This window comes from Herpailurus yagouaroundi, unplaced genomic scaffold (assembly GCF_014898765.1).
Source record: "Herpailurus yagouaroundi ecotype Mexico unplaced genomic scaffold, PumYag 216, whole genome shotgun sequence".
Taxonomy (NCBI): domain Eukaryota; kingdom Metazoa; phylum Chordata; class Mammalia; order Carnivora; family Felidae; genus Herpailurus; species Herpailurus yagouaroundi.
Window position 1 is genome coordinate 5095894 of NW_024412447.1, and position 27094 is coordinate 5122987.

The 27094-nt window shown below is 47.9% G+C and overlaps 2 protein-coding genes across 7 annotated transcripts in view; both read left to right on the forward strand.

The window, feature by feature from the left end:
• PMS2 (PMS1 homolog 2, mismatch repair system component) overlaps positions 1-20674 on the forward strand; it is a 31930-nt gene extending 11256 nt beyond the window's left edge. The window contains exons 1-10 of one of the 3 annotated variants that reach the window (XM_040455851.1): positions 547-741; positions 2025-2122; positions 3824-3923; positions 5037-5121; positions 6241-6396; positions 9163-10045; positions 14376-14543; positions 16781-16881; positions 17089-17258; positions 19976-20674. In XM_040455851.1, the coding sequence (XP_040311785.1) occupies positions 586-741; positions 2025-2122; positions 3824-3923; positions 5037-5121; positions 6241-6396; positions 9163-10045; positions 14376-14543; positions 16781-16881; positions 17089-17258; positions 19976-20119 (2061 nt within the window). In that variant the 5' untranslated portion in view covers positions 547-585 and the 3' untranslated portion in view covers positions 20120-20674. Of the gene's footprint in view, positions 1-546; positions 742-2024; positions 2123-3823; positions 3924-5036; positions 5122-6240; positions 6397-9162; positions 10046-14375; positions 14544-16780; positions 16882-17088; positions 17259-19975 lie in introns of those variants that run through there. The other 2 variants (XM_040455852.1, XM_040455853.1) reach the window with 2 other exon arrangements.
• An 895-nt stretch (positions 20675-21569) lies between these two features.
• The window catches only part of RSPH10B (radial spoke head 10 homolog B), a 62964-nt gene continuing 57439 nt past the window's right edge, over positions 21570-27094 (forward strand). For all 4 annotated transcript variants that reach the window (XM_040455862.1, XM_040455864.1, XM_040455865.1 and 1 more), the window contains exons 1-2: positions 21570-21729; positions 23303-23644. In XM_040455862.1, the coding sequence (XP_040311796.1) occupies positions 23394-23644 (251 nt within the window). In that variant the 5' untranslated portion in view covers positions 21570-21729; positions 23303-23393. The remainder of the gene's footprint in view (positions 21730-23302; positions 23645-27094) is intronic.

A 27094-nucleotide genomic window follows, 5' to 3' on the forward strand; every position in this document is an offset into this window, starting at 1 on the left:
CTCTCTCTCTCTCTCTCTCTCTCTCTCTCTCTCTCTCTCTCTTTCTTTCTCTCCCTCTCTCTCTCTCTCTCTCTCTCTCTCAAAAAATAAACATAAAAACATTTTTTAATGAGAGAAAAAACAGTTTGACCTAATTGACTCACTGTCTGATGAAACAACTTTTAAATAAACTTTTTTTCACAATTACAGATTGTTTCAGTGAACATTTTTGTAATGTATCTTTGATTATTTGTGCCAGTCATTCTGCAAGGATAAATTTATAAAGGAAGGATTACCAGGTCCAGTGGAATGCACTTTTTGATTTTTATAGCAGTGGGCGTGGACATCGTGGACACAAGAGAAGTGTGGTTACGAACCTAAGCCTCTTGAGCTCTCTCTTATACTACGTGTGAGGGTATACGTTGAATACAAAGGCGTACGTGCATAAAGGTATTCACAGCTCCTTTTGTCAGGAACAGTTTTTCTTCTTTGTGCGCCGATATGAGAACCTTGAGTTGGATGTTTTAACTTGAACCATGTAGTTTTTGTAGGCTTAAAGTAACGTCGAGTCTCGTATTTGTGTTTTTTAAACAGGAGTATGTCAGAATGGTCCAAGTCTTACAAGCATACTGTATCATTGCAGCAGGCATCCGTGTAAGTTGCAGCAATCAGGTTGGACAAGGAAGACGCCAGCCTGTGGTTTGCACAAGCGGAAGCTCCAGCATAAAGGAGAATATTGGATCTGTGTTTGGGCAGAAACAGGTAGTGGCGGCCAGTTATTTAAAAAACATTTTATTCCTCTAGTAATTATGGCAGGTTTCTCTTGTCCTTTCCAAAGACGAGAGAAGGAAATCCAGTAATTGATTCTTTTTTTTTTTTAGGATTTTTATTTTATTTTATTTTTTATTTTTTTAAAGAGAGAGAGACAGGGGCGCCTGGGTGGCGCAGTCGGTTAAGCGTCCGACTTCAGCCAGGTCACGATCTCGCGGTCCGTGAGTTTGAGCCCCGCGTCGGGCTCTGGGCTGATGGCTCAGAGCCTGGAGCCTGTTTCCGATTCTGTGTCTCCCCCTCTCTCTGCCCCTCCCCCGTTCATGCTCTGTCTCTCTCTGTCCCAAAAATAAATAAACGTTGAAAAAAAAAAATTAAAAAAAAAAATAAATAAAGAGAGAGAGACAGATGGGGGGGCGGAGAGCAGAGGTAGAGAGAAAGAGACTCTTTTTTTTTTTTTTTTTTTTTAATTTTTTTTTTTAACGTTTATTTATTTTTGAGACGGGGAGAGACAGAGCATGAACGGGGGAGGGTCAGAGAGAGAGGGAGGGAGACACAGAATCTGAAACAGGCTCCAGGCTCCGAGCTGTCAGCACAGCGCCCGATGCGGGGCTCGAACTCACGGACCGTGAGATCATGACCTGAGCCGAAGTCGGACGCTTAACCGACTGAGCCACCCAGGCGCCCCGAGAAAGAGACTCTTAAGCAGGCTCTACACTCAGCACTGAGCCTGACATGGGGCTCAATCCCATGACCATGAGATCATGACCTGAGCTGAAATCAAGAGGGACGCTTAACTGACTGAACCACCCAGGCACCCCTAAAGATTTTAATTTTTAAGTAAGCTTTATCCCCAACGTGGGACTCGAACTTAAAACCCTGAGATCAAGAGTCGACTCCTCTGTCGACTGAGCCAGCCAGGAGCCCCCAATAGTTGATTTCTTAATTAGGTACTTACCACAAGAGTTAATGCTGAGAGCTGAAAGATTTTTTTATTTTATTCTTCCAGAGAATAAAACCCTCCTTTTACTCTGCATCTGAAAAAGGGTGTTGTGGGCAATGTGTTGATTATGGATAAGTATGCGCTCAAGTGGTCCATCCTTCTGATAAATCAAACTTTCAGTTATGATAGCTGCCAGAAACAGCCACCGAGATTTCCTTGTGCTCTTACCCTGAGTGGCCTGACCAGGGAAAGCAAACTCACAAAACCCTTCCTTTCTGAAATTAGGTTCATCCTAATTTGGTTAGGAATTAACTGTGAGTCTTGTCTCTTTTAGCTGCAAAGCCTCATTCCTTTTGTTCAACTGCCCCCTAGTGACTCTGTGTGTGAAGAGTACGGGCTGAGCCACGGTGATGCTTTGCAGACTCTGTTTCGGTGAGTAGATTGCTGCTGGGAAAATTACAATCAAACATTTTGTCTGGGTATGTATGTATGTATGTATGTGTTTTGAAAGAAAGATAGCACAAGCAGGGGAGGGGCAGAGAGAGAGAGAGAGAGAGGGAATCCCCAGCAGGCTCTGTGCTGTCAGCGCGAAGTCTGAAGCAGGGCTCGAACTCATGAACCCATGAGGATCACGACCTGAGCCGAAATCAAGAGTTAGACACTCAACCAACCGACTGAGCCACCCAGGTGCCCCTGGAGGCTTTTGTTTTTAAGGATCGTGATTTTAAGGTTTATAGTTTTTATATTCGTTGTAAAGTTATAGGCATTATTATTGCAGAGAAAGAGGATTTTTATAAAGGGGTCCGTTACTTAATTCGTTCAATATCCTGGGTCCCTGGTGCACCTGAGGGGATTTCCTATTGAATTCTTTGGTTTCCTATTGATTTCCTATTGAAACCTTTGTAGTAAGGAAACTGCTTAGTGACAAATTAAAATAATTTTTAATTTACGTATATGTTTTGCCTTATGGGGATTTGACAGAGCGGAATAGTGTTTCCTTTCATTCACGCCTCACCCAATATCTTGTCCACTGTCACTACTCTCAGGGTAAGAAAAATTGGCATTGCCCCTACTTGGGATTGGCCTTGTGATGGCCCACGCCTGCTCACTGTCTACTTGCCCCTGGCTCACATGCAGAGATTCATTTCTTTTGTGTGCACACCATTCTTACAGAGTGCAGAGTGCACATACCCCGGGTAGATCACAGGCAGAGGGAGCACTGTAATTTTTTTTTATTTTAGAGAGAAAGAGAGAGTGAGTGAGTTGGGGTGAGGGGCTGAGGGAGAGAGCACAGTGCCCCAGCGCAGAGCCTGAGTCGGGGCTCCATCCCACAACCCTGGGATCGTGACTGGAGCCTAAATCAAGAGTTGGGTGCTCAACTGACTGAGCCACCGGGTGCCCTGAGGAGTCTCTTTAACAATACCTTAGGAGATAGGAGTTTGCTGATGGAGAACAGATTGTCTTGTCTTGTCTTTTTTTTACTTTAAAAATTTTTTTGAAGTTTATTTAGAGAGACCAAGAAAGTGAATGGGGAAGGGGCAGAGAGAGAGAGAGAGAGAGGGAGACATTGAATCCCAAGCAGGCTCCGCACTCAGTGCAGAGTCCGATGCAGGGCTTGAACCCACTAACCATGAGCTCTTGACCTGAGCTGAAATCAAGAGACGCTTAACCCACCGAGCCACCCAGGCGCCCCAAGGAGAACACGTTCTAAAAGGGCAGGGAGTGCGCGCAGAAATCCTGAATACAAGTAGTTGAGCTCCCTGGGCAGCTCGTGGGGACAGCTTGAAGATTCTAGAATGTGAGTTTTGGGTGAGACTCCTTCCTTGCATAGAGGCCAAGAATTTAATAGGGCAAGTGAGAGAAGAGCTGAAGCAAATCTGTTTTGAACCCACTGCATTTCCTGTGGTGGATTCATTGACCGTAGGAGCTGTAGAACATGCCAGAAGGTCTGTGTCCTTTTTATGATTTATCAGAGTGGAACACGGACACGACACGCATCAACTGAAATGTTAATACTTATCAGTGTGTAACCGGGGGTTATATTTTATTTCGTTTTTACTTTATGAATGTGCTCTCTGACATGTTACTGTTTCCATTCTGGAATCCTGTCCTTACCGTGTGAACATTGTACAGCATCTCTGGTTTCATTTCTCACTGTGCTCATGGTGTTGGAAGAAGCTCAACAGACAGACAGTTTTTCTTTATCAATCGGCGGCCTTGTGACCCGGCAAAGGTATTTTTTTTTTTTTTAATGGTTGTTTTTTTTTGTTTGTTTTTTTTTTTTTTTGAGAGAAACTGAGGGAACACAAACAGGGGAGCGACGGAGGGGGTGGAGAGAGAGAGAATCCCAGCAGGCTCAGCCCTTGTCAGCACAGAGCCTGATGCGAGGCTCAATCCCGCATCTCTGGGATCATGACCTGAGCCAAAATCAAGAGTCAGACAGACGCTCAACTGACTAAGCCACCCAGGCGCCCCTAGACTTGTCATCTTGGATAGGGTTTTAGTGTCTCGGTTTTGATTTTGCATTTTCAGCAATATTGTACCTCGGTCATAGATTCTGTTTTCTTGTGGCACTTGAAAGTGACTTCTGTCTGTTGGATATGGTTCAGTATTGTGCATGGTGCAATTTTATAGTTTATCTCCAACACTTTTAACAATTATTACAGAATCACATAAATACATTTCTCTGTACGTTGGAGTGTGTTTAATGAGCATTTAAATTGCACCTGCAGCATGTTGGCACTGAAGTTAAAATAACATAATAGATAAATAAATAGGCTGCACCTACATCTTTTGACATGTCTTCAAAAGCAGCTTTGGATTGGAAAAAGATTCAGGTTTAAGGATTGATGACTAAAAATATCCCTTTGAGGGGCATGAGGAAACTTTTTTGGGCAATGGATAGATATATTGATTATCTTGATTATAATCTTACTGATCTTGATTGTAAACTTGTCAAACTGTATAGTTTATTTTTTAAACATTTTTTTAAGTGTTTATTTTTGAGAGAGAGAGGGAGACAGCGTGTGCATGCAAGTCAGGGAGGGGCAGAGAAAGAGGGAGAGAGAGGATCTGAAGCCAGCTTCATGCTGATAGCAGTGAGCCTGATGCGGGGCTTGAACTCACCAACTCTGAGATCGTGACCTGGGCGGAAGTCGGATGCTTAACCGACTGAGCCACGCAGGCACCCCTCAAACTGTATACTTAAAATACATGTAGTTTATTGCAGGCCCCACTCTACCTCAGTCAATCTGTTAAGATATAGCCGTGTAGTGGCTGATTAGAGCAGCGTGTTGGGGGACACACAGGAATGTTTGTTCTTTCTTAACCTTTGTTTTGTACGTAGGTTTCCAGACTTGTGAACGAGGTCTATCATATGTATAATCGCCATCAGTATCCGTTTGTTGTTCTTAACATTTCTGTTGATTCAGGTAAGTTCCACTGAGCTTTCCGTCATGTTGGTGACTTACCCCTAAAAGAAAAAAATGAAATCATAAAGCCATGATATGACCAGAAAGGATTTTTGTGGCAACAGTTAATGGCAGTGTATTTTTTGTTTACAGACTTTTAATTATATTGTATAGACTTTTATTTTTTATACAGGCTTTCTTGCTTTCTGCTTGAGACCAGGTTAATGGTATTATTAGAAAAATAGGACTTTTTCATGGCACATAAGGGAGAAAGCAAACCAAATGTTCCCCCTGATTTTAAAAATAATGCTGTTTTTCTTCTGATTGGGAAAATTCTGCTTTATTGTTATCTAGGATTTTTTCTTAGGTACTTAGAAATATGTGCACGCCTTAAAATATGTAATGCTATATATATATCCCTACTCATATCCTTTATAAAAGGGAGAAAATAAGTTTGGGTAAGTTTGTATCAAGCTCTTTATCCTTTGACATAAATGTTTTTTTTTTTTTCCATGTCCTAAAACTTATTCAGAAACATGATTTTAACATCTGTACTCATTATATTCCATATTCTATATTCTATATACCTATATTCTACATAGGTACAGATGTATCTTAAACTTTTTAAATTCTTAGCCTTAATTTAGCTGTCTTCAGTTTTTAGAAATTTAAATACTATCCTTATATTAAATTGTTACCTATATCATTGGTAATTTCCTTAAGATACATTCCTAGTACTAGAATTAGTGTGTCCATGACTAGGATCGGGCTGTACTCATTTACACATCTAGAGCCGTGTATTGGGTAGTGTCATTTTTAACCAAACTCAGTGGGCGATACTAGAAGGACCTTATTTTGGCGTGCGGTCTTCTATCCTATGTTTTCATGTGTTTATTTGCTCTTTCTTTATTTTTGCAAATTAACTGTTCAGATACTTGCATATTCTATCCATTTAATAAACGGTTCATCTTTTCCTTGTTTCTCTGAAAGTGCTGATTTTACAGTTTATGAATATTAGTCCGGACACCGCAGTGTTTTTAACAGTACTTTTGGTAAGCGCAAGAGAATAAAATAGATGGGGAAATTTCTGTTAAAGGTGATTTTAAACATAAGTGTCTTTTTTTTTTTTTTTGGCCTTAGAATGTGTTGACGTCAATGTTACTCCCGATAAAAGGCAAATTTTACTGCAAGAGGAGAAGCTTTTGTTGGCAGTTTTAAAAACATCTTTGATAGGAATGTTTGATGGTGATCTCAACAAACTTAATGTCAGTCAGCAGCCGTTGTTGGGTATTGAAGGTAAGAAAATACACAGGTGTACGGACAGCTTCTGAAACTCAGTATCTTTTTTTTTTTTAATTTTTTTAAATTTAAAAAAATTTTTAAAAATTTTTTATTTAATTTTTATTTAGAAGAGAGAATCTCAGGCAGGGTCTGCACTGATAGCATGAAGCCCAGTGTGGGGCTCCATCTCATGAACCGTGAGATCATGACCCGAGCTGAATTCAAGATTCGAACACTCAAACGACTGAGCCACCCAGGTGCCCCCAAAATCTCTGAGAGGATGTGTCACACTAGGCAGTGTAGAGCTGCAGATGTAAGGAAATCAGGTAACGAGAGAAATGGAAGGCACATTTGGCACATCCAGGGATGTGTTCTTACCAGGACTCAACCGTTTTCCTTTAATAAACGCTCCTGATGGCTGCAAACCTTTTGTTAATTTCCAGAGTTCCGAGAAAAGTCGATTCTGACCATTTTTGCCCATTTTTCTCATTTCTTTACGGAGCGGGGAATTTTCCCACCCGTCACCCCCGTGCCTTCTTCGCTGAGTGGCGTATGGGAATGAGCGTCACCACAAAGCTGATTCAGGATGTGTACTAGTGATAGGTACAGTCATTATTTTATTGCCTGGCCCTACGTGATCAGATGTTTAAGTGGTTTTCTTCTTTTTTATCCGAACCAAGAGCAGCTGGGACTTCTGGGAGGGGGCCCAGTGTCGAGCTCCAGCCGCCTTCTTTGGCAGAAGGAAGAGTTGGCCATTACCCCCGCCCCCCATGACCACATCTCCTTGGGGTGCACACACTCTTCTGTTGGCCAGCCTGCCCTGATCTCCATGTCTGTATGTGCAGAGATGGTGGGCGCCCATCAGCGCGTCTTCCAAGGGGGGAAGACCAGAGCTGCTGAGGAAGCTGAAACTAGAGTGTGGCAGAAGGCTAAGGTGACAGACGGGTGTGGCTCCCAGTGAGAGGAGAGGTTGTGGGATGACTTTGTGAGCTGAGGGTGCGAGGAGGAGCTGGAAGGGGCTTGGCGAGGGGGTGGGGGAGGGGGTGGGGGTGGGGGGGGGTTGTTGGCAGGGATCCTGGGCCGCTCTGTCCTAACATTCCTTACACCCCAGGGGCGGGGAGAGGTCGATTTGGAAGAGAGCAAGCAGGCTCTGGTTTTGATAATCAGGGCATAAGGTGGAGGCGAAGCTCCCGAGGGGTGGAGTGGAACAGGAGCGCAGAAATCCGGGCAGTTGAGTGGCAGAGCTTCGCTTTGGACGCGGTGGGCGCCCGTGAGCCCTGGCCGTCCTCGGCGTGGGGTGGCGTGGATGTGGATATGCGTGGGGATGGAGTGGAGGCTGCTCCGCTGTATATAAATCTCTGTGGAGGGGGCCACTCACAGACACGCTTCACCAGACGCTACCCTCTAAGGAGAAACTGCTCAAAATACCTGTGCCTCTCGAAGCCCAGTTGAACCGATGCCCCTTTCGGCCATTGTATTGAAAACAAACAAACACGAGTGTATCAGCCCTGAGGTCAAGAGATGGCAGCCGTAGAACCACCCTGCTACCCCTTCTGCTTGCGCCGAGCCCCCGTGGTAACCATCTTCCTCACTTCTGACACCACAGATTCATTTTATCTGCTTTTAATTTCTGCTTTTTTGCGTCTTGTTTCTTTCTCTCATTACCTCGTGGGATCCGTCCGTGTCACATGGCAACTCATTCATTCGTTCTCATTGCTGTGTGGCATTCCGTTGTAGTTCTTTTTTTTTTAAATTTTTTTATTCTTATTTTTGAGACAGAGAGAGCGCGAGCATGAACAGGGGAGGGTCAGAGAAAGAGGGAGACACAGAATCCGAAACAGGCTCCAGGCTCCGGGCCGTCAGCACAGAGCCCGACGCGGGGCTCGAACTCACGGACCGCGAGATCATGACCTGGGCCGAAGTCGGACGCTCAACCGACTGAGCCACCCAGGCGCCCCTCTGTTGTAGTTCTTTTTTGTTTTTTTTTTTTCAACTTTTTTTTTTTTTGGGGGGGACACAGAGAGAGACAGAGCATGAACAGGGGAGGGGCAGAGAGAGAGGGAGACACAGAATCGGAAACCCTCTGTTGTAGTTCTTAACGGCATGATTTCTTTGTGGACGGTTGGGTTGTTATGGCCAGAGCGGCGGCCGTGGACACCCCTGTCTGTGGCTCTGGTGGGTGTGGGTGTGCCAGGAGCGCAATGCCAGGCCACAGGCCTCCACCTGCAGATGCGTCGTGTTTAGATTTAGGAGCTACTCCCAGAAGGTTTCCCAAAGCGACTGTACCGATTGCACTACCACCAGCAGTATTTACACCTTCCTTTTAAGCCTCACCTTTGCGAACTTTTGTCGATTGTTAACTTTTTGCCCATTCTGGTGATCGAACAGTAACATTAAAGTGTGGTTTCAATTTGTATGTCCCTTACGATTAACCATTGTTGTATGTTCTGTTAGCCATCTCTGGATCCCTACTTCTGTAAAACGTATCCTCTTTTTAAAAAAAATTTTTTTTTAACGTTTGTTTATTTTTGAGAGAGAGAGACAACGACAGAGCACAAGTGAGGGAGGGGCAGAGAGAGAGAGGGAGACACAGAATCCAAAGCAGGCTCCAGGCTCTGAGCTGTCAGCACAGAGGCCGATGCGGGGCTCGAACTCATGAACCACGAGATCATGCCCTGAGCCGAAGTCGGCCGCCTAACTGACTGAGCCCCCCAGGTGTCCCCAGCTCTTTCTCCACTTCAGTGCAGCCCCTGATACTCTCCTCTGCTCCTATCTACTCAGGTAACTTAATAAAAAAGCATTCAGCAGAAACGGAGAAGCCCGTGCCAGACAAACAGGATGATCCCGCTTCGTTAAGGACTGGAGGACAAGCGAAGGGGGCAGTGACCATTTCCAGACTGAGAGAGACCTTTTCTCTTCGGCACACGACAGAGACCGAGTCTCAGGGCCCGAACACCACCGAACCGAGACGGATTTCTCCGAGACAGAAGAGACACGTCCAGTGTTCTGGAGCTCCAGACTCCCCGTGTTTCCAGAAGTGCGCCTCGGGCGCAGGCTCGTCCGGCCCTGGCGGGGAGGCGATGCGTTCGCGCGGGGGCCCCTGTGACCGCAGGGACGGAGCGGAGACGGAGCAGGACTTGGGGCACAGCCGCACTTCGGCCGGCCCGCGGGAAGGGCCCGGCACCCCAGCAACGGGCGGTCGGTCCGGTGGTGTCTGTGCAGCAAACTCCCCTGAGGACAGGTTTTCACAGGGAAACGCGGAAGCTTCTAAGTTGCCTGAACTTGACCGTCGCCCTGCAGATACGGAGCGCGGTTCCAATCACGAGGACGGTGGACGTCAACATAGGGTCTCGCCTCCGCCCGTAGATGCATCCTCCCCAAGCACACGGCGTTTCAAAAAAGACGGCATTCCTTTGAATCCTGACGTCCCCCAAGGGTTGGTGACTGCACAGAACGCGTCAGCGTCTCAGGTCGACGTGGCTGTTAAAATCAGTAAGAAAGTAGTGCCCCTGGCCTTTTCCATGCGGTCTTTAGCGGCACGAATAAAGCAGTTACGTCACCAAGAAAGGCCACAAGAAGGCCAACAGAATTACAGGAAGTTCAGGGCAAAGATCTGCCCCGGAGAAAACCAAGCCGCCGAAGATGAACTGAGAAAGGAGATAAGGTAACGTTCTTTCATAGGATGAGCTGCTGGGAGGGGACGAGGCTGGTCCTTCCAGGCCCTGGTTTTGCTCCTCTGGCTGTCAGGAAGGTCCTCCCTGGGGGCCTTCTCTGCACCACAGACGTGACATCTCCTGATGTCACACTTTCCCAAGCTTCTGTCTCCCCCTCTCCCAGCCCCTCTTTCTCTCTGCCTTCTCTGTGCTCCTCGAAGATTCTAATTTGGGAGTCTGTTTCCACTCTATGGATTGCTCATTAGCCCTACCGGTGCATCCTTGGTGATGCTGTTTCCACTCGGTACGTTTTCATTGCTCCTCATATGCATCAAATTAACTTTCTTTAAAGAGCTCTTTCTCGGTGAAACCTTTCAAGAATTGTTTCCTTAGATCTTCTTAGCACATCCTGTCCATTTAGTTCAAATTAATCAGGGCCTCCTCAACCCCGATCTCATTCCTCTTCCCCAAGGTTTCACAGTGACTCCTCCCTGCACTGAATCCATGGAGGTTTTAGTGGACATTACTATTTCCCATGATTCATTAAAAAATTTTTTTTAATGTTTATTTATTTTTGAGAGAGAGAGAGAGAGACACAGAGTACGAGCAGGGGAGGGCCAGAGAGGGGGACACAGAATCTGAAGCAGGCTCCAGGCTCCGAGCTGTCAGCGCAGAGCCCGACATGGGGCTCAAACCCACGAACCGTGAGATCGTGACCTGAGCTGAAGTTGGACGCTTAACTGACTGAGCCACCTAGGGACCCCTCCCATGATTCATTTTAATGCATATTAGGAAAAATTATAATTTATTATCAAACTTGCGATTTCCAGAAGATTGTGTAGGGTAAGGTTAAGGAAAAAAGAAAGTCAATTTCAAGAAAACTGTTAATACTGATAACAGAAAACACTGGTCACCACCACTTTCTTGACAGTAATCACCTACAACATTGTAACTTCTAAAAACGATGACTTCTCTTGAAATATTTAACTTTGATTTTTTTTTAAATTTTTTTAATGTTTATTCATTTTTGAGACAGAGACAGAGCATGAGCGGGGAAGGGGCAGAGAGAGGGAGACACAGAATCTGAAACAGGCTCCAGGCTCTGAGCTGTCAGCACAGAGCCTGACACAGGGCTCGAACTCACAGTTTGTGAGATCCTGACCTGAGCCGAAGTCGAGGCTCAACCGACTGAGCCACTCAGGCGCCCCTTAACTTTGATCTTTTTAAAGCATTGTATATGTTTTGTCTCAGTAGATACTGAAATGTGCTGTGTCCTATACACAGAGCACCAGTAATTACGTTGAAATTTTATGGCACTTTTGGTTTGGACTGCACAGGCTTTGCCTGATTTTGATAATCAGTTCTTCAACAGCAAGCGTTACGTTAGATAATTCCCTTGATATTCATGGTGCCTAACATTGGGTAAGGTTTTTAGGAAATAGTTCATTTATTTATTTTTTCCAAAAGTTTACTTATTTTGAGAGACAGAGAAAGAGAGCACAAGCAGGGGAGGAGCAGAGAGAGAGAGAGAGAGAGAGAGTCCCAAGCACTGATGGTGTGGAGCCTGTTGCGGGGCCTGAAGATCATGACCTGAATCAAAAATCACTAGTTGGGTGCTTAACTGACTGAGCCACTCAGGCACCATAGGAAATAGTTCCTTTAAATTGTGTGTGATAAAGGGGGGGTGAACATCTTTGGGTGGGGTCTGGGGCCTGTGAACGCTCAGGGACACAGTGAAGAGCTGGGCTCCTGGCTTACATGCACGATCATGGAACACGTGCTTGATGGAGAAAGACCTGTAAGGTGCCCAAAAGGCAAAGTAATTATGCTTTCTCTTTGGGTTCTTTTTTTTTTTTTTTTTTTTTTTGAGAGAGAGAGAGCACACATGAACGGAGGGTGGGGAGGGGGCAGAAAGAAAGAGATAGAATTGCAAGCAGGCTCCAGGCTCAGCACAGAGTCTGACTCGGGGCTCGATCTCACAGACCGTCAGATCATGACCTGAGCTGATATCAGTAGTCGGACGCTCAACTGACTGAGCCCCCCCAGGCATCTGACTCTGGATGCTTTTAGCCTTCTCAGCGAGTGAAATCAACTATAATTTTTAAAAGCAGTGATTTTAATTCAACAAATATTCATCGATCCCATGTTATGGTAGTTCTCGAATTTGGGGAACACAAAAGAACCGCTTAGGATGCTTGTTCAGAAAGCAGAACCCGTGGTCAGCCTCTGGAGACTCTATTTCAGTAGATGCGGTAGATCGTGGGTGTGGAGCCCAGGAATCTGCATTTTTGCCAGGTACCCCAAGTGCTCCCTTTGAGAAACGCTGATCTACAGTGGGCCTGGCATTGGCATCTGGCCTTCGGTGCACGGCTGCTGAAACGCCTTTTGTTCTGAGCTGTCCTGCCGATGATTTTCCTGAGACATGTCCGGAGCGGAAGATGAGGCAGTAATTGAAATACCGTGGTAGCATTTACCAGCTTTTGTGTTTCTATTTTGAGTTATAACCAAAGAGAGCAAGTCGTACAGTTTGGTTTCTTCTTCGTTGTTTGAGCCTGATGCTACTTTTTAAGTTTACGGTGGGAGGTATACCTGCAGAGACAGAACGCCTGTGTCTTCAGGCCGGTACAAGTTCTTCCCACGGGGACTCTATCTGGGGAACCAGAGCCAGGGATTCGGTGTTGGTGCTGCTTACAGGTGTGTTGCGTCTCAGTTGGAATCTACTGTAGGCTCCTTACTTTGCAATCTCTGAGGCTGGATCATGTGAGCATCTCTGCTGGTGCACTTCTAGACTTTGTCAGTAGGGGGAGGTAGAGGGACGCCGCGAGAAAGCACAGGAGCCTGGCCTCTCCTTCCTTCTGGCTGCCCAGGTCTTTTCCTCCTACAAGGCAGCTGCCAGCAGGAGGCCCAGCATTGCTCACTCTGTTTGCTACCCCTGTGTTTCTTAGCTAAGTAGTTAATTACCTTCTACTAGTTTACCATACCTGGTTATGAATTTCCTCTGTTCAAATCGCTGGTGTGGTTTTTGTGTCTTGATTGGACTCTGACACGAAATTACTACCAGGGAATGGTCCCAGGAGACGCATCCTCACAGACAGGGTTTGGGGATTCGTTTGGTCCTGACCTTGGACTTGAGCTCAGTGTGAGCTCCTTGCCAATAGGAAATGGGAGCTTAGTAATCCATGGCACACGGAGGTGTCGCTGTCAGACCATCACCCGCGGTTGACTGTGGCAGAGCTCCAAGCAAAGCAAGTCCCACGGGAGCCCAGGTGGGTGCTGTGGTGTGGAAGGGATCTTCCTCGCTGCTCTGGAGCACTCACAGAAAGAAAGGACCATCTCAGGTCTCAGCTCGAGTCCCGTCTGAGCACCACAGGGCCGATCCTCATGAAAACCCATTTTCACAAAATTTGGTTGTGTGGGGTACAGAATGGCAATGTTGTTTTCTCACGTGAAGATCTGTGGCGGTATCTGTCTTGTCTGCACTGACGCACATAGTCATGAATGGAATTGGATTTTGAAGCCACCCACCAAAGGACCCGTCCGTGAGCTTGGCAGATGTTAGAAGGATTGATACCCAGGATTAGTGAAAAGGCACTTTTACACACTTAACAAATCCAGGGATTTATCGTACAGAAATACCCCTAGAATAGAGTGGATTTCTGTCCATGAACGTTTGCTGCAGCGTCGTTTGCGTTACTCAAAATGAAAACATCCGAAAGTCGTTCAGTAGAGGATTTGTCGGACAGGTTATGGTACGTGCTCGCAGTGAGCTCCCATACGGCCACTAGAAAGAATGAAGGAGATCTACATGAATGGGTCTGAAAAAGCACTGAAGATGCCTTGTTAAGGGAGGGGCGTAGAACGGGTTTTTTTGGTTTTTTGGGTTTTTTTATATTTATTATGAGAGAGAGATAGAGAGCAAGAGAGAGAGGGGCAGAGGGAGGGAGACCCAGAATGCCAAAGCGGGCCCCACAATGTCAGCGCAGAGCCCGATGCGGGTCTTGAACTCACGAACCCTGAGATCATGACCTGAGCCTAAATCAAGAGTTGGACGCTTAAGTGACCCAGCCACCCAGGCACGCCCGGTTTTTTTGTTTTGTTTTTAATATGTAAACAAAGGTTGGGGAACATACACACCAAATGAACAGTAGTTACTGATGCCATCTCTGGGGAGCTGGATGAACAAATGAATAACTAATGTTACCTTTAAAAGCGGGATTATTAGGGACTTTCTCTAGTTTATGTTTCTGTATTGTTCATTTTCCTGTTACAGTCTCTTTTATAATCAGAAAAGTAATCTTTTAAAAATCACGATATCTCATAACGAACATTTTCCACATGCAGTAAAACGATGTTTGCAGACATGGAGATCATTGGTCAGTTTAACTTGGGATTTATAATCACCAAACTCAATGCAGATATCTTCATAGTGGACCAGCATGCCACGGATGAGAAGTACAACTTTGAGATGCTCCAGCAGCACACGGCCCTCCAGGGTCAAAGGCTTATCGCGTAAGTTCTTTCTGGTGTTCAGAATCTTCCGTGTTCTTGCACCCCTAAAGCTTAAGACCCGAGAGTGTACACGTACGTGTGTGTGTGTGTCTCTTTTTTAGCCACAAGCGTCCCTGTGGCCGATTTTTATGCTTGTCACATAGCAGTCGTCACTGCCATCTCTTGAGTCCTTACTCTGTGCCAGGCACTGTTGAAACCATTGGCACGCGTTAATTACTTTAGTCTTCCCAAACCTACAAAGTGGCTGCAGTTACCATCAGCACTTCACAGGTGATAAAATGGAGGCTCCCGGACGCAGAGGTTAGGTGACTTTCCCAAGTTCACACAGCTAATGTTCTTTATTTATCAAGCCCTTTACCTCTTCCGGTTGGCCAGAAAATCTGACAAAGGCCAGTTTATAGTACGTAACGTGTCTGTTTATAGCACATAGAACTTAGGTGTGCAGAAGGGTGGCGCTGCCTGTGTGTCTGTCCTCAGCTAGCATAGATCAAGTTCAGTGATTGGTCACGACAGAGCTTGGTATTTGTCTCTCCTTTGCCAACGCCTGTTTTAGGCTGACCGCTTTACAAGGTGGTGGGATGGTGTATCATGTAGACCAGAAGTCTTTTGTTAAGCCAAGTGATAGGAAGAGGTCATGGATTTTCATTTGGGAAGTTCAGCGACATAGAGAAATACACTGAGATCCCAGTAGGAGTAAATCATGGCACGAACAAACAGTCACTCAGCTTGGGAGAAAGCACCGAGTTTACGGAGTAGTCTCTTTCCTATGGAATGGTTGAATTCACTTACTTTCAGTAGGTATTAATGGTAATGGAAAAGACATTTATTTTTTAGTTTTTTTAACATTTGTTTATTTTTGAGAGAGAGAGAGAGAGACAGAACGTGAGTGGGGAAGGGCAGAGAGAGAGGGAGACACAGAATCCAAAGCAGGCTCCAGGCTCCGAGCTGCCAGCACAGAGCCCGAGGTGGGGCTCGACCTCACGAACTGTGAATTCATGACCTGAGCTGAAGTCAGACACTTGACCGACTGAGCCATGCAGGTGCCCAGTGTAATGACATTTAATAAGCTACTTTCTCATACTGGATTCTTCCTGCCTCTTTCACAGAGGTCTTTTATTTTTTAGCCATTTTGCATAAATAGGGTCTCGCTTGTGACATTTCAGGTTGCCCCAGGTAGTCACAGATCACTTGGGGTCCCAGGTGGCCCATGCTCCAAGGATAAAGACCACAGGTCCTTCCTTTCCTACCAGGCCCTGCGTGGTCCGGCCCTCCCTAGTTCCTTCCTCTTGGTTCTCCATGCTTGAGCCACCTGGCCATCTCCTTCTCAGGCCGTTGACAGACCTGATGAATTCCTACCTGGTCATTAAGGAGAATGAAGTAGATCTTTTGTATGTGGCTCTGGGAACATCAGTGGGCCATCCTCGGGCCTTTGCACAGACTTGTCCCTGCCTAGAATGCTTGTCCCTGTGCTCACCCATCCATCCATTGGCTGATAACGGGCGCTCACCCCAGCTCTCAGCTCAGAGGTCCCTTCCTCAGGGACACCGTCCTTGACTCCTATCTCCAGGCCCATCTGACTTGCTCTAGCTCTTACGGTGCTGGGCGCCTCTGCCTCCTGATTGGCAGTGAACTTTGTAATTACAGTTTGTGTGACTGCCTGTTCAGTGTCGTTCTTCCCCACTGGTCTCTTACTCCATGCCCATCCTTTCTCCTGCCCTTATCAGTTCCGACTGATTAAGCACTCGCTGAACCAGGAGGACCGGTGGACAGATTGCTACCTGGACAGATGGCGCGGTCAATGATGCAGGCTCGGAAGGGGCGGGATAGCAAAACAGATGCTCTGTGTTCTGCTTTCCGATGCCTGTGATGACCCAGCCGAGCTTTTCACATGGTCTGTGTCGCAGGAAGGAAAAATAGCGTTTTTATGTTGTATTGTTGTCTTTAAGGAGTGGATTGAGAGAAACATGGGGTCACTGGGATGGGGTGGCAGGCTGAGGAAAAGCCAGCTGCTTTGGTGGTCATTTGAACTTAAAAAAAAAAAAAGAAGAAGAAAATTAATGGGAAATTCTCAGGCAATTACGTGACAGGAAAGGCACACGGCTGAACAAAGCGTTGTCGCTGACCTGGCTTTTTGAAAGGAATTCAAAGAAGCACGTATTGGCTTTGTTTCATTTCTGCTTTACGGCTAAATGTTTGACTTCGAGACTGGGTTTGAATCTCTTCTCTGTTTTTTTCAGACCCCAGACTCTCCACTTAACTGCTGTCAATGAAGCTATCCTAATAGAAAATCTGGAAATATTCAGAAAGAATGGCTTCGATTTTGTTATCGACGAAGGGGGTGAGTGACGACGATGACGGGATTGTCCTGTCAGAGCCGGGAACGGTCTTTGAGGTGCCCTAGATAAGTATATTTTATCAGAGATGGACACGGTTCGCCCAGAAAGGATTTTGCCTCTGCCCTGTGTTACAGTGTTTGTTACACACAGGCGTCAAATGAAACGTACTTTTCGAATCGTGGACCCTTCCCCACATTTTATTCTTCCAGCTCCAGTCACTGAAAGGGTGAAGTTGATTTCCTTGCCAACCAGTAAAAACTGGACCTTCGGACCTCAGGACATCGATGAACTGATCTTCATGCTCAGTGACAGCCCTGGGGTCATGTGTCGGCCTTCCCGTGTCAGACAGATGTTTGCCTCCAGAGCCTGTCGAAAGTCTGTAAGTCAACAACGCTCTTCTTCCAGGGCCCGGAGGGTCTGTTCGGGCCGGTGGTGGCACGAGTTCTCAGGCCGGCTGCTGACCAGGCAGCGCCGTCGACTGTGGCCGCGACTGCCAAGGGTCATCGTGTGTAATACGGCCACATCCTACTCTGCCAGTGTGATGTGCGAGCTGGGCGAGTCTGCCTTACCTCTGGCCTCTAACCCATAATCGCTGTGACGTTTCCCTGCCGCCGCTCAGCCTGTCCTGGAGGTGGTGGCGGTGGTGGGTCATCAGCCTGATGTCAGAGCGAAGCAGGTGCGTCTGGATCACCTGACCCCTGGGAGCAGCTGGGATGCCCTTCCTTCATCAGAGGCTCCACCCAGGTGCCGCCCAGGACACAGAGGGGACAAGGCAGATGAGGTCCCCCCCTCTTTGTGGAGTTTAAGGTTTCGTGGGGAGGAAGAGACTTAAGTCAAAGTAGTAACTTCTGATACCAGTAGGCCCAGAAAAGAAGTTAAAACAGTATGGGGACAGGGAGTGGCCTCGGCTCCCGGTCGAGCAGCTGAGATTGGGAGGCAGGGAAGGGCCATGTGAGGAGGACGCATCTGGGCTGACGCCTGGAAGGGGCATGGAGCCCCTCGGGGAAGAGCTCTCCTAGTAGAAGAAACAGCAGGTGCACAGACGGGGCGGGGGGGAGCGTGTGAGCCAAGCCAGAGGCGGCCTGTCCTGGAGGGGGTCCCGGATGTGAGCCGAGCAGCGTCGGGACCCACACGGTGTCTTGCGATCCTGGTGGGAACCGGGGAGCTCGTGCGGAGGGCTGGAAGGGCTGAGGTGCAGGCTGTCGTGGGGGCACCCGAACTTCCAGAACAAGGCGGCGGGGAAGCAGCAGCTTGCTCGCAGTTGGGGGGTGGGAGGCATGAAAGCTGATTTGGACGTGTGGTATTTGAGGTCCCATGAGGCTGTAAGTGCAGGGGTCTGGAAAACGGTCAGGTTAATGAATCCGAGTTCGGGGAAATGTCAGTCGGGGAGCAAAGTTCAGGGGCACCGTGCAGCCTGGGGATTGGATGAAGTTCGGGGAGGGGTGAGGGGAGGATCTGACTTCCGGCCACAGGTATTTCTTTGATGAAGACAGTGTTGGTGTCCCCACCCCGGGGTCGGTGAGCAAGAGGCAGGGCAGACTGGCCTGGGCCGGTGGCCAGGCGGTTTAGAGTGTCCTGCCTTAAGGTGCCACACGGACTCGGGGAGCCACAGGCTGCCCTGCCCTCCCCACCCTGGCGGGGCCGCTGCACTGTGGCTCTTCGTCCTCCCGTCAGCACAGCTGCTGACCGTTGTGGGTGATCCTCTGCCGCACCCCGTGGGCCCGTGCCCTGCCAGCCCCTCAGCCCCTTCTGCTCGCTTGGACGGCCACGTGCCACGTCCCCAGCCACACCAGCCTTCCTCCCACCCGAAGCCCTTTGCGCTTGCCCGCCTCGCATGCCGCCTTCACACACCCGCCCAGCTCCCTCCAGCCCTGGGCTCTCCCAGGTCCCCCACGGAAGTGGGCTTTCCCGGGCGCCATCCCCCCGCCCTCCCTGGGTGACACCTGTTTCTCTGTTGACTTGTCTGGGGTCTGTCCGCCCCAGTGAGGTGGAGCACCCCACGCACGCTGCCTCTGGGGCTATGCGTGGCACAAGGAAGAAGGAAGGTGACACACGTCTCAGGTTTGTCGTCTCACACCACCTCTCCTGGTTTCTCAGGGGCGCTGATTTCCAGTGCTTGCTGGGGGGCCCGCTCACCTCCACGGAGAGTTCAGCTAGAGATGAGCACTCAGCTCATCTGGGAGGCAGGGACAGGAGCCTGAAGGGAGGGCGAGTCAGACGGGAAGTATCTGGGGAGGGAGGACCCGGGCAGAGGGCATGGCCAGCACCAAGGTCCCAAGGTAGGTGCTTGTGTAGTGCACCTGTGCGAGAGGAAAGGGGCAGGTGCCTTGGCTGCCTGTGGCTCAGTCAGTCGGTTAGGCGTCCCCCTTCGGCTGAGGTCATGATCTCACAGTTTGTGGGTTCGAGCCCCGCGTCAGGCTCTGTGCTGACAGCTCAGAGCCTGGAGCCTGCTTCGGATTCTGTGTCTCCTTCTCTCTCTGCCCCTCCCCTGCTCGCACTGTCTCTCTCTCTCTCTCTCTCTCTCTGTCCTCTCAAAAATAAAATAGAAACATTAAAAAAATTAAAAAAGGAAAGGGGGTGCCGGTGTGCCGGAGAGGGGCAGGGAGGGATGCGCTCTAGCAGATGCAGGCACAAGGCCAATGAGGGGCCAAATCCGCTGATGCACGTGGGCTTTTACCCAGGTGAGCAGCGAGCGCTGGCAATGTGATCTGACAGCTTTTGAAAGGAATCACTGGCCGCTGAGTGGAGAACAGGTGGAGGGGGAAAGCGGGGAGGTCTTCAGAGGCCCTGTGATTGCCAAGGTGACAGGTCTGGGCGGTGGGAGGGCCACTGAGACTGGTTGCATCCTGGACAGGTGTGGTCAGTGTCTGTAACAGAGGTGTGTTGCCGTAAAGGAGCCACGGAAGGGCTGGATTTCACAAAGCGGAGGGCGGCTGAGATATCAGCGGGTAGGGTTCCTCAGAGGAAGATTTTTCAGGGACCGCTGTTTTGTATAGTCATCGTGTCCATCCTCGTTCCAGAGAAAAATGTTGCTGGAGAGGTGCTCTTGTACCCAGAGCCTTTGTAAAACTTGGAACCGTTGTGTCTCCTCCTCAGGTGATGATTGGAACCGCCCTAAACACAAGTGAGATGAAGAAACTGATCACCCACATGGGTGAGATGGACCATCCCTGGAACTGTCCCCACGGAAGGCCGACCATGAGACACATTGCCAACCTGGATTTCATTTCTCAAAAGTGACAACATCTCTCGCTTTCTAGAATTGTACGTTTTATTGCAGATTTTTCCTTTTCCAAAGCAGGGTTTTAACGAGTCAGCTTGTTGCCAAATAAACCTGTTTGAAAAAAAAGAAAATGACCAGATCCACTAGAAATGATCTTGAAAACCTTGTCAAACCACGCGGAGCAGTGCTTGCACCGGCTTTTGTCCCGCACCAGAATGTGTGTGCGCACGTACAGGCGAGAAGAGCATGTCTTACAGAAACAGGAAGCACGCTTCGAAAGCCACCTGGGCCTCTGCTGCTGTGGCCTGAGGTATCTTAGTCAGCAACTTTCAGCCCGTAGTATGATTAAATTCATAATGGCTTTATTTCATAAAATTACGGTCCTTTTGGGTTCGGGGTTGTCCACCCGAATACACATTAAATTAAAAAAAAAAAAAAAAAACCCAAGAGAGATTCTCTGCCCAGCTGGAGGAAGATGGCCAAGTGGGGCCTGGGGTCACTATTTTTAAATGTTCCCCGGCAAACGTTCGTAGGCAAGGGGAAATAAAAGATTGACTCTTCTGTAACTTTAATGCTGTGATGTGGTTTTTTTGGGGTGGGAATCGCAAGATGTTCCCGTTACTGGTCCTGAGAGCAGAAGCCCTGTTGTCAGATAACTTTTCGTGGAATCTCGTCCTGCCGGAGACGAAAGCAAGCCCCTGTGGACCCAGACGGCTGTGGGCTGTACAGTGACCAGTGTGGCCTCCCCCCCTACTCAGCTTCTATTTGCAAACTTAGAATTCCTTAGACGTATTGAAATAATCGAGTAATTATTGTCCTAAGTGCCTATGCTGTGGTGCCCTCCTACAGGATCTCATTTAATAGTTGCAGGAACTCTACAAATGGGGGTCTTAGGCAACCCCCCTTCCCTCACCGCTGTGTCCTAATCCGAGAGCCCTCAAATACGTGACCCAAGTGGCCAGAGGGGCTCTGAAGATGTGGTTGAGGGGAGGGTCATGAAGCGGGGCACGATCCTGGATTGGCCGGGTGGGCCCAATCTACCCCGTGACTTAAAAATTGGAGAACCTTTCTCAGCTGATACCGAGGATGTAGGAAAGCCGCGTCGAGAAAGTGGAAAAACAAAGAGATTCTTCTCTGGAGCCACCGAAGAAACCAGTCCTGCTGGACTCATAACTTAAAATCGTAAGATGATAAACTCGTGTTGCTTTAAGCCACTAAGTTTGGAGTAATTTGTTTACGGCAGTGGAAGCCGCCTGGATTCCTGTGTTACGGTGAAGATAAACGCTGCGAGGCCACGCGGCAATTAACAGAGCTGGGAAAACCTGCGTCAGGTGCGTCCAGCTCCAGGTTGCCACCTGGACTTTCTGGACCAGAGGGGCCGAGCCTTGTGGCTCAGCGGCTTCTCGGCCGGCGGTCCCTTTAAGGGCGGGGCGGGGCCTGTGGTTGCCTGGAGATCAGCCTCGGTCGGGACGCTCCGTACGATCTCTGCCTCCTCCTGGCTGCGCCCCTCCGGAGACCGGAGCCGGGTGGGCGCCCCGCCGGTGGTCCTGCGTGCGCCGCGGCCGACTTCCCGGTCAGGTCCGGCTCTTCCTCCGCCAGGCGGACGCGGCCCCCAGGACCTGAGCAGGTGCGGTGGGCAGGAGTTGCCGGGAGCCCCAAGCTCAGAGAATGCGCGCCCCTTTTGTGCTGCCTCAGGAAGGAATAAATCGCCAGGGTAAAAGGGCCTCAAGCCAGGGGGACCAGAATATAAACAAAAGTTACTGGGAAACAGGTCTCGAGGAAGGAGATGGGCCTTAGTTGTAGTGAAGATTTCACCCAGAGACCGCAAACCTATCTGTAGCAAAGGCTCACCTGGGCTTCCCTGGGCTAGGGGCTGGAGGGAGTAATGGGGTTTGAAGGGCAAGAAAAGCGGGATCATGTTGGTGAGAGCAAAGCCTAGGGGTGTCGATGACTGGCAGGTGGGGTGTCCAGAGGATGCCATCCAAGCAGAGGATGTGGGGGTGTCCCCTTGGACCCCTCAGGGTGTGAGGAGGGACCAGACCTTGCCCCGCACCCCAGGACTCATCTGTGTATATTGTTTGTTGCACTGGGATGTTTTCAATGAGGCCAGTTTGGGAGGCCATGAAAACTGTGGCTTTGGGGACCTGCCCGTCAGCTCCGTGACCTTGGGCAAACGTCACACGGCTCCTTTTCTGGCATGGGAGGCACTCAGTTTGGCATATGGAGTGGGCAGCCCAAGATTTCAAGTTCAAACACAGAGAAGTGACACAATAATCACAACATCATTGATAGTGTGCTGTATCCCACACTTCAGAGGTTTTCTGTGCATCATTTCATATAATTCTTACAAATGAGTCAAGGCCCTGTTTTTTCTATTTGGTATCTGAAGCAGACGGAGTTTAACCTGCTTAAGGACACGCAGCTGGTGAGGAGCAGTGCAGGAACCTGAACACAGCTCTTGAGCACTTTACCATGCAGATATAGATATTAGTTTACCTATTTTTTCAGAGAGGGAGAGAATCCCAAGCAGGCTCCCCAACTATCAGCACAGAGCCAGACGTGGGGCTCGAACCCATGAACCACAAGGTCATGACCCAAGCAGAAATCAAGAGTTAGATGCTTAACTGATTAAGCCACCCAATCGCCCCTCCATGCAGACGTATTAAGAGATGGGCTTTCAAAGTAGGAATTGCCAGCATGTAAGACCTTAAGGGTTAAGTAGCCATTTTTTAATGTATCGGGTTCCCTTCTTGCTGGAACACTATTTGAAAAGAAATGGTAGGCAGTGTTTCCAGTTTTTAAACATTTTAGGAATGGGGTGCCTGGGTGGCTCAGTCAAACAACCGACTTCGGCTCTGATCATGATCTCGCAGTTCGTGGGTTCCAGCCCTGAGTCGGGCTCTGTGCTGACAGCTCAGAGCCTGGAGCCTGCTTCGGATTCTGTGTCTCCCTGTCTCTCTGCCTCTCCCCTGCTCAGGCTCTGTTTCTCTCTCTCTCTCTCAAATACATAAACATTAAAAATAAAACAAAAAAAAATTTAGGAACAACCAATGCGATATTTTTATAAACTGGTGATACTGGATAATCATAATTTTTCAAGCTTTAAAGAGGAGAATGATAATGACATTGGGTTGTAAAGCTAAAATTTTAGCTACGGATGAAACCCGCAAGTATGTAGAGCTACGATTTTTCTTTTTCAGATAAAACCGATCAACACTTTGAAACAAACAGCTCCCAACCGAAGGAATCATTTGATACTTACATATATAAACTTTAGGACTTCTAAAGACAATGGTGAAAGAAAAGAAAAAAGCGGACAAACGGGCGGATAAGTTTTCCCGCTCTCCCTCCACTGATAATCCAGACTTTTCCACACCAGACAGCAACGCTGCTAGACAAGAACTGTCCCCCAGGGCTGCCCCACCATTGGAAACGCATCTCAGTGAATCAGGGCTCAGAAAAGAGTCCAATGACGATGCCCAGCTGAATGAAGACGCCACTCAGTACGAAGAGCCCATTCTCACCAAACTCATAGTTGAAAGGTGAATTTGATGTGTTGCATCTTCCGTGTTCCCCTTTCTAGTGTTTTCATGCTCTGTTCTCTCTCTGCAATCTCTTATTGTGGCTTTCCCTGTCACTCTCCTAGGTGACTGTAAAAGTCTGTGTCTTCAGCCCTGGTCTCTCTCCTGGAGTTTTATATTCAAATTTATAACTCCTGAACATCATCCAACCCGACTTCAAGCCCCCTGTGTCCAAAAGCAAAGACTGAAGGACTTGAAATAAGATCTGGACCGGAGTCCTGGCTCTATGACATCAATCCCATCCTTGAACCTTTCTGAGCCCCAGATTCTTCACTGGGAAAAACACACCCCATAGATGGTTCCTCTGGGTGCTGCCATGCCCCCCCCCCCACCCCCACCCCCAGCCCTGGGCTTTTCCATTGGTGCCTATTTCTTTTTCTTTTTCTTTTTTTAAAAATTTTTATGTTTGTTTATTTCTGAGACAGAGACAGAGCATGAGTGGGGGAAGGGCAGAGAGAGGGAGACAGAATCCGAAGCAGGCTCCAGGCTCCGAGTTGTCAGCACAGAGCCCGACGTGGGGCTCGAACTCACAAACCGTGAGATCGTGACCTGAGCTGAAGTCGGTCGCTCAACCGACTGATCCACCCAGGCGCCCCATCCGTTGGTCCCTATTTCTGTACGGGCACCACCATTTCCCTCCCTATTGGGGCTGCCCTCCTCCTGCCCTGCCCTTTTGTATTTCTTTTTCCTCTGTGCTTCTCTCATTAACCCCTTTCTCTCTGCTTAGCTTCTTCATTCCCTCTTGACTGGGCTATTGGACTCACTTCCTAAATATTTCCCTGCTTCTAGGCTCTTCCAGGCCTCCTGTATGGATTTGCCCTCCTAATTGTTTACATACATCACTCCGGGGATTAGTTACTTACTTGTCTGTGTAACAAGTCACCCCAGGGCGTGGTAATTAAAACAAATATCTCACATAGTTTATGGGGGTCAAAAATCTGGGAGCAGCTTAGCTGGTTGGTATTGGGTTAGGATCTCTGGAGGTCCAGCCAAGATGTGAGTCTAGACTGCCATCATCTGAAGGCTTGGCCGGCTGCACAGTCGGCTTTCAAAGGGGCTCCCTGGCAGGAGGCCTCAGTTCCTCATCACACAGCAGTATGTCCTTTGGTGTCCCCACCACCTAGCAGCTGGCTTCCTCAGAGAGTAATCCAAGAGAGAGCTAGGGCAGAAGCCGTGTGTCTTTTAGGACCTGCTCTGTCATCACCCTCTGCCCTTTCCTTCTGTCTTTCTTTAAAATTTTTAATGTTTGTTTATTTTTGAGAGAGAGACAGAGCGCAAGCCAGGGAGGGGCAGAGAGAGAGGGAGACACAGAATCAGAAGCAGGCTCCAGGTTCTGAGCCATCAGCATAGAGACTGACATGGGGCTCGAACTCCCAGACCTCGAGACCATGACCTGAGCTGAAGTTTAACCAACTGAGCCACCCAGGCGCCCATACCTCTGTCATTTCTGCAATACCCTAGTGGTCTCACAGGTCAGCCCTCTTCAGTGTGAGAGAGGATTCCACAAGGCTGTGACTCCTAGGAGGTGAGAATTGCTCTGGGGCCATTTTGAGGCTGGCTGCCACATTCTTAAAAACTTTTGATTTCTTAACATTGTCTACAGAATAAAACCCCTGAGCCTGATACTCTGACCGCAGCCTGCCTCTCTCCTCTCAAACTCAAGAGCCCAGTTAGACTTTCCCCCACAATCTCATTTTTATCTTTGCTTGCAAAGATGGCTTTGCTTCGTTTCTGAATGGTCAAATTCCAACCTACTCTTCTGGTCCAAATCTTTTCTATGGATTCTTCCCAATAGGAAGTCATTTTGCCCAAAACTTTTTTTATCATGCTTATCACTTTCTATCATGTTTTACTATATACATAGTATGTACTACTTTCTATTACATACATATGTAATATGGATGAATTACCATAATTTGTTTCCAAGTTTCAACTTCTCTACCAGGTGGAAAATTCTGTCCTTGCACAGACACGCCCAGAGTATCAAACACCAGACCTTAGGCATAGGGGATGCTCAGTCAAGATTTACGGTTTGAATGATTATCAGTGGCCATTTTTCTTTTCATTTCTTTTTATTTTTTTCTAAATATTGATTGTTTGGGGGGAGAGCACAAATGGGGGAGGGGCAGAGAGAGGGGGACAGAGGATCCAAAGTGGGCTCCGTGGCGACAGGCAGACAGCAGAGAGCCCGATGTGGGGCTCGACCTCACGAACCATGAGATCGTGACCTGAGCCAAAGTCGGACACCTAACCGACTGAGCCACCCAAGCACCCCATGTTTTCATTTCTTAATTGAAACCATCTGTCATCACACAACACTATTGCAATACCACTGGCGGTATTCCCTATGCTGTACCCTTTATTCCCCGGGACTTACTCCACAACTGGAAGCCTACCTCTCCCTCTCCCCCTCGCCCATTTGGCCGATCCCCCCCACCCTCTTCTGCTCTGGCATCCACCAGCTCTCTGTATTTATGGGTCTGTTTTTGCATCTTGTTTGTTTTTTAGATTCCACATATAAGTGCAATTGTATATTTGTCTTTCTCTGACTTATTTCATGTATAATCCTCTCTAGCTCCATCCATATTGTTGCAAAAGGCAAGATCTCATTCTCTTTTGTAGCCGAGTAATATTCCAGTGCCTATATATATACACCACATCTTCTTTTTCCATTCATCCATGGACGTACACTTGGGCTGCTTCCAAATCTTGGCTGTTATACACGATGCCACCATACACAGGGGTGCATTTATGTTTTTGAATTCGTGTTTTCATTTTCTTTGGGCAAATACCCGGTGGGGGGATTACTGGATCATATGGTTTTTTTATTTTCAATTTTTTGAGGTACCTTCATATGGTTTTCCAGAGTGGCTGTACCAGTTTACATTCCCACCAACAGTGCATGAGCGTTCCTTTGTCTCCACGTCCTCGCCAACACTTATTTCTTGCCTTTTTAAGTCTAGCCCTTCTAACAGGTGTGAGGTCATATCTCATTATGGTTTTGATTTGCATTTCCCTCATGGCGAGTGATGTTGAGCATCTGTTCGTGCGTCTGTTGGCTTCCTGTGTATCTTCTTTGGAAAAAATGTGTATTCGGGTCCCCTGCCCATTTTTTAATTGGATCATTTGTATCTTGGTGTTGAGTTGTATAAGTCTTTTATATATTTTATGCATTAACCCCTTATTGGACATATCCTTTGCAAATATCTTCTCCTATTCAAGAGGTTGCCTTGTGTTGTTGGTGGTTTCCTTTGCTATGCAAAACCTTTCACGTGGATGTAGTCCCAATAATTTCTTTCTGCTTCTGTTTTCTTTGCTGAGGAATCATATCTAGAAAAATGTTGTTACAGCTGATGTCCGAGAAATTACTGCCTATGTTTTATTCTAGGAGTTTTATGCTTTCTGGTCTCA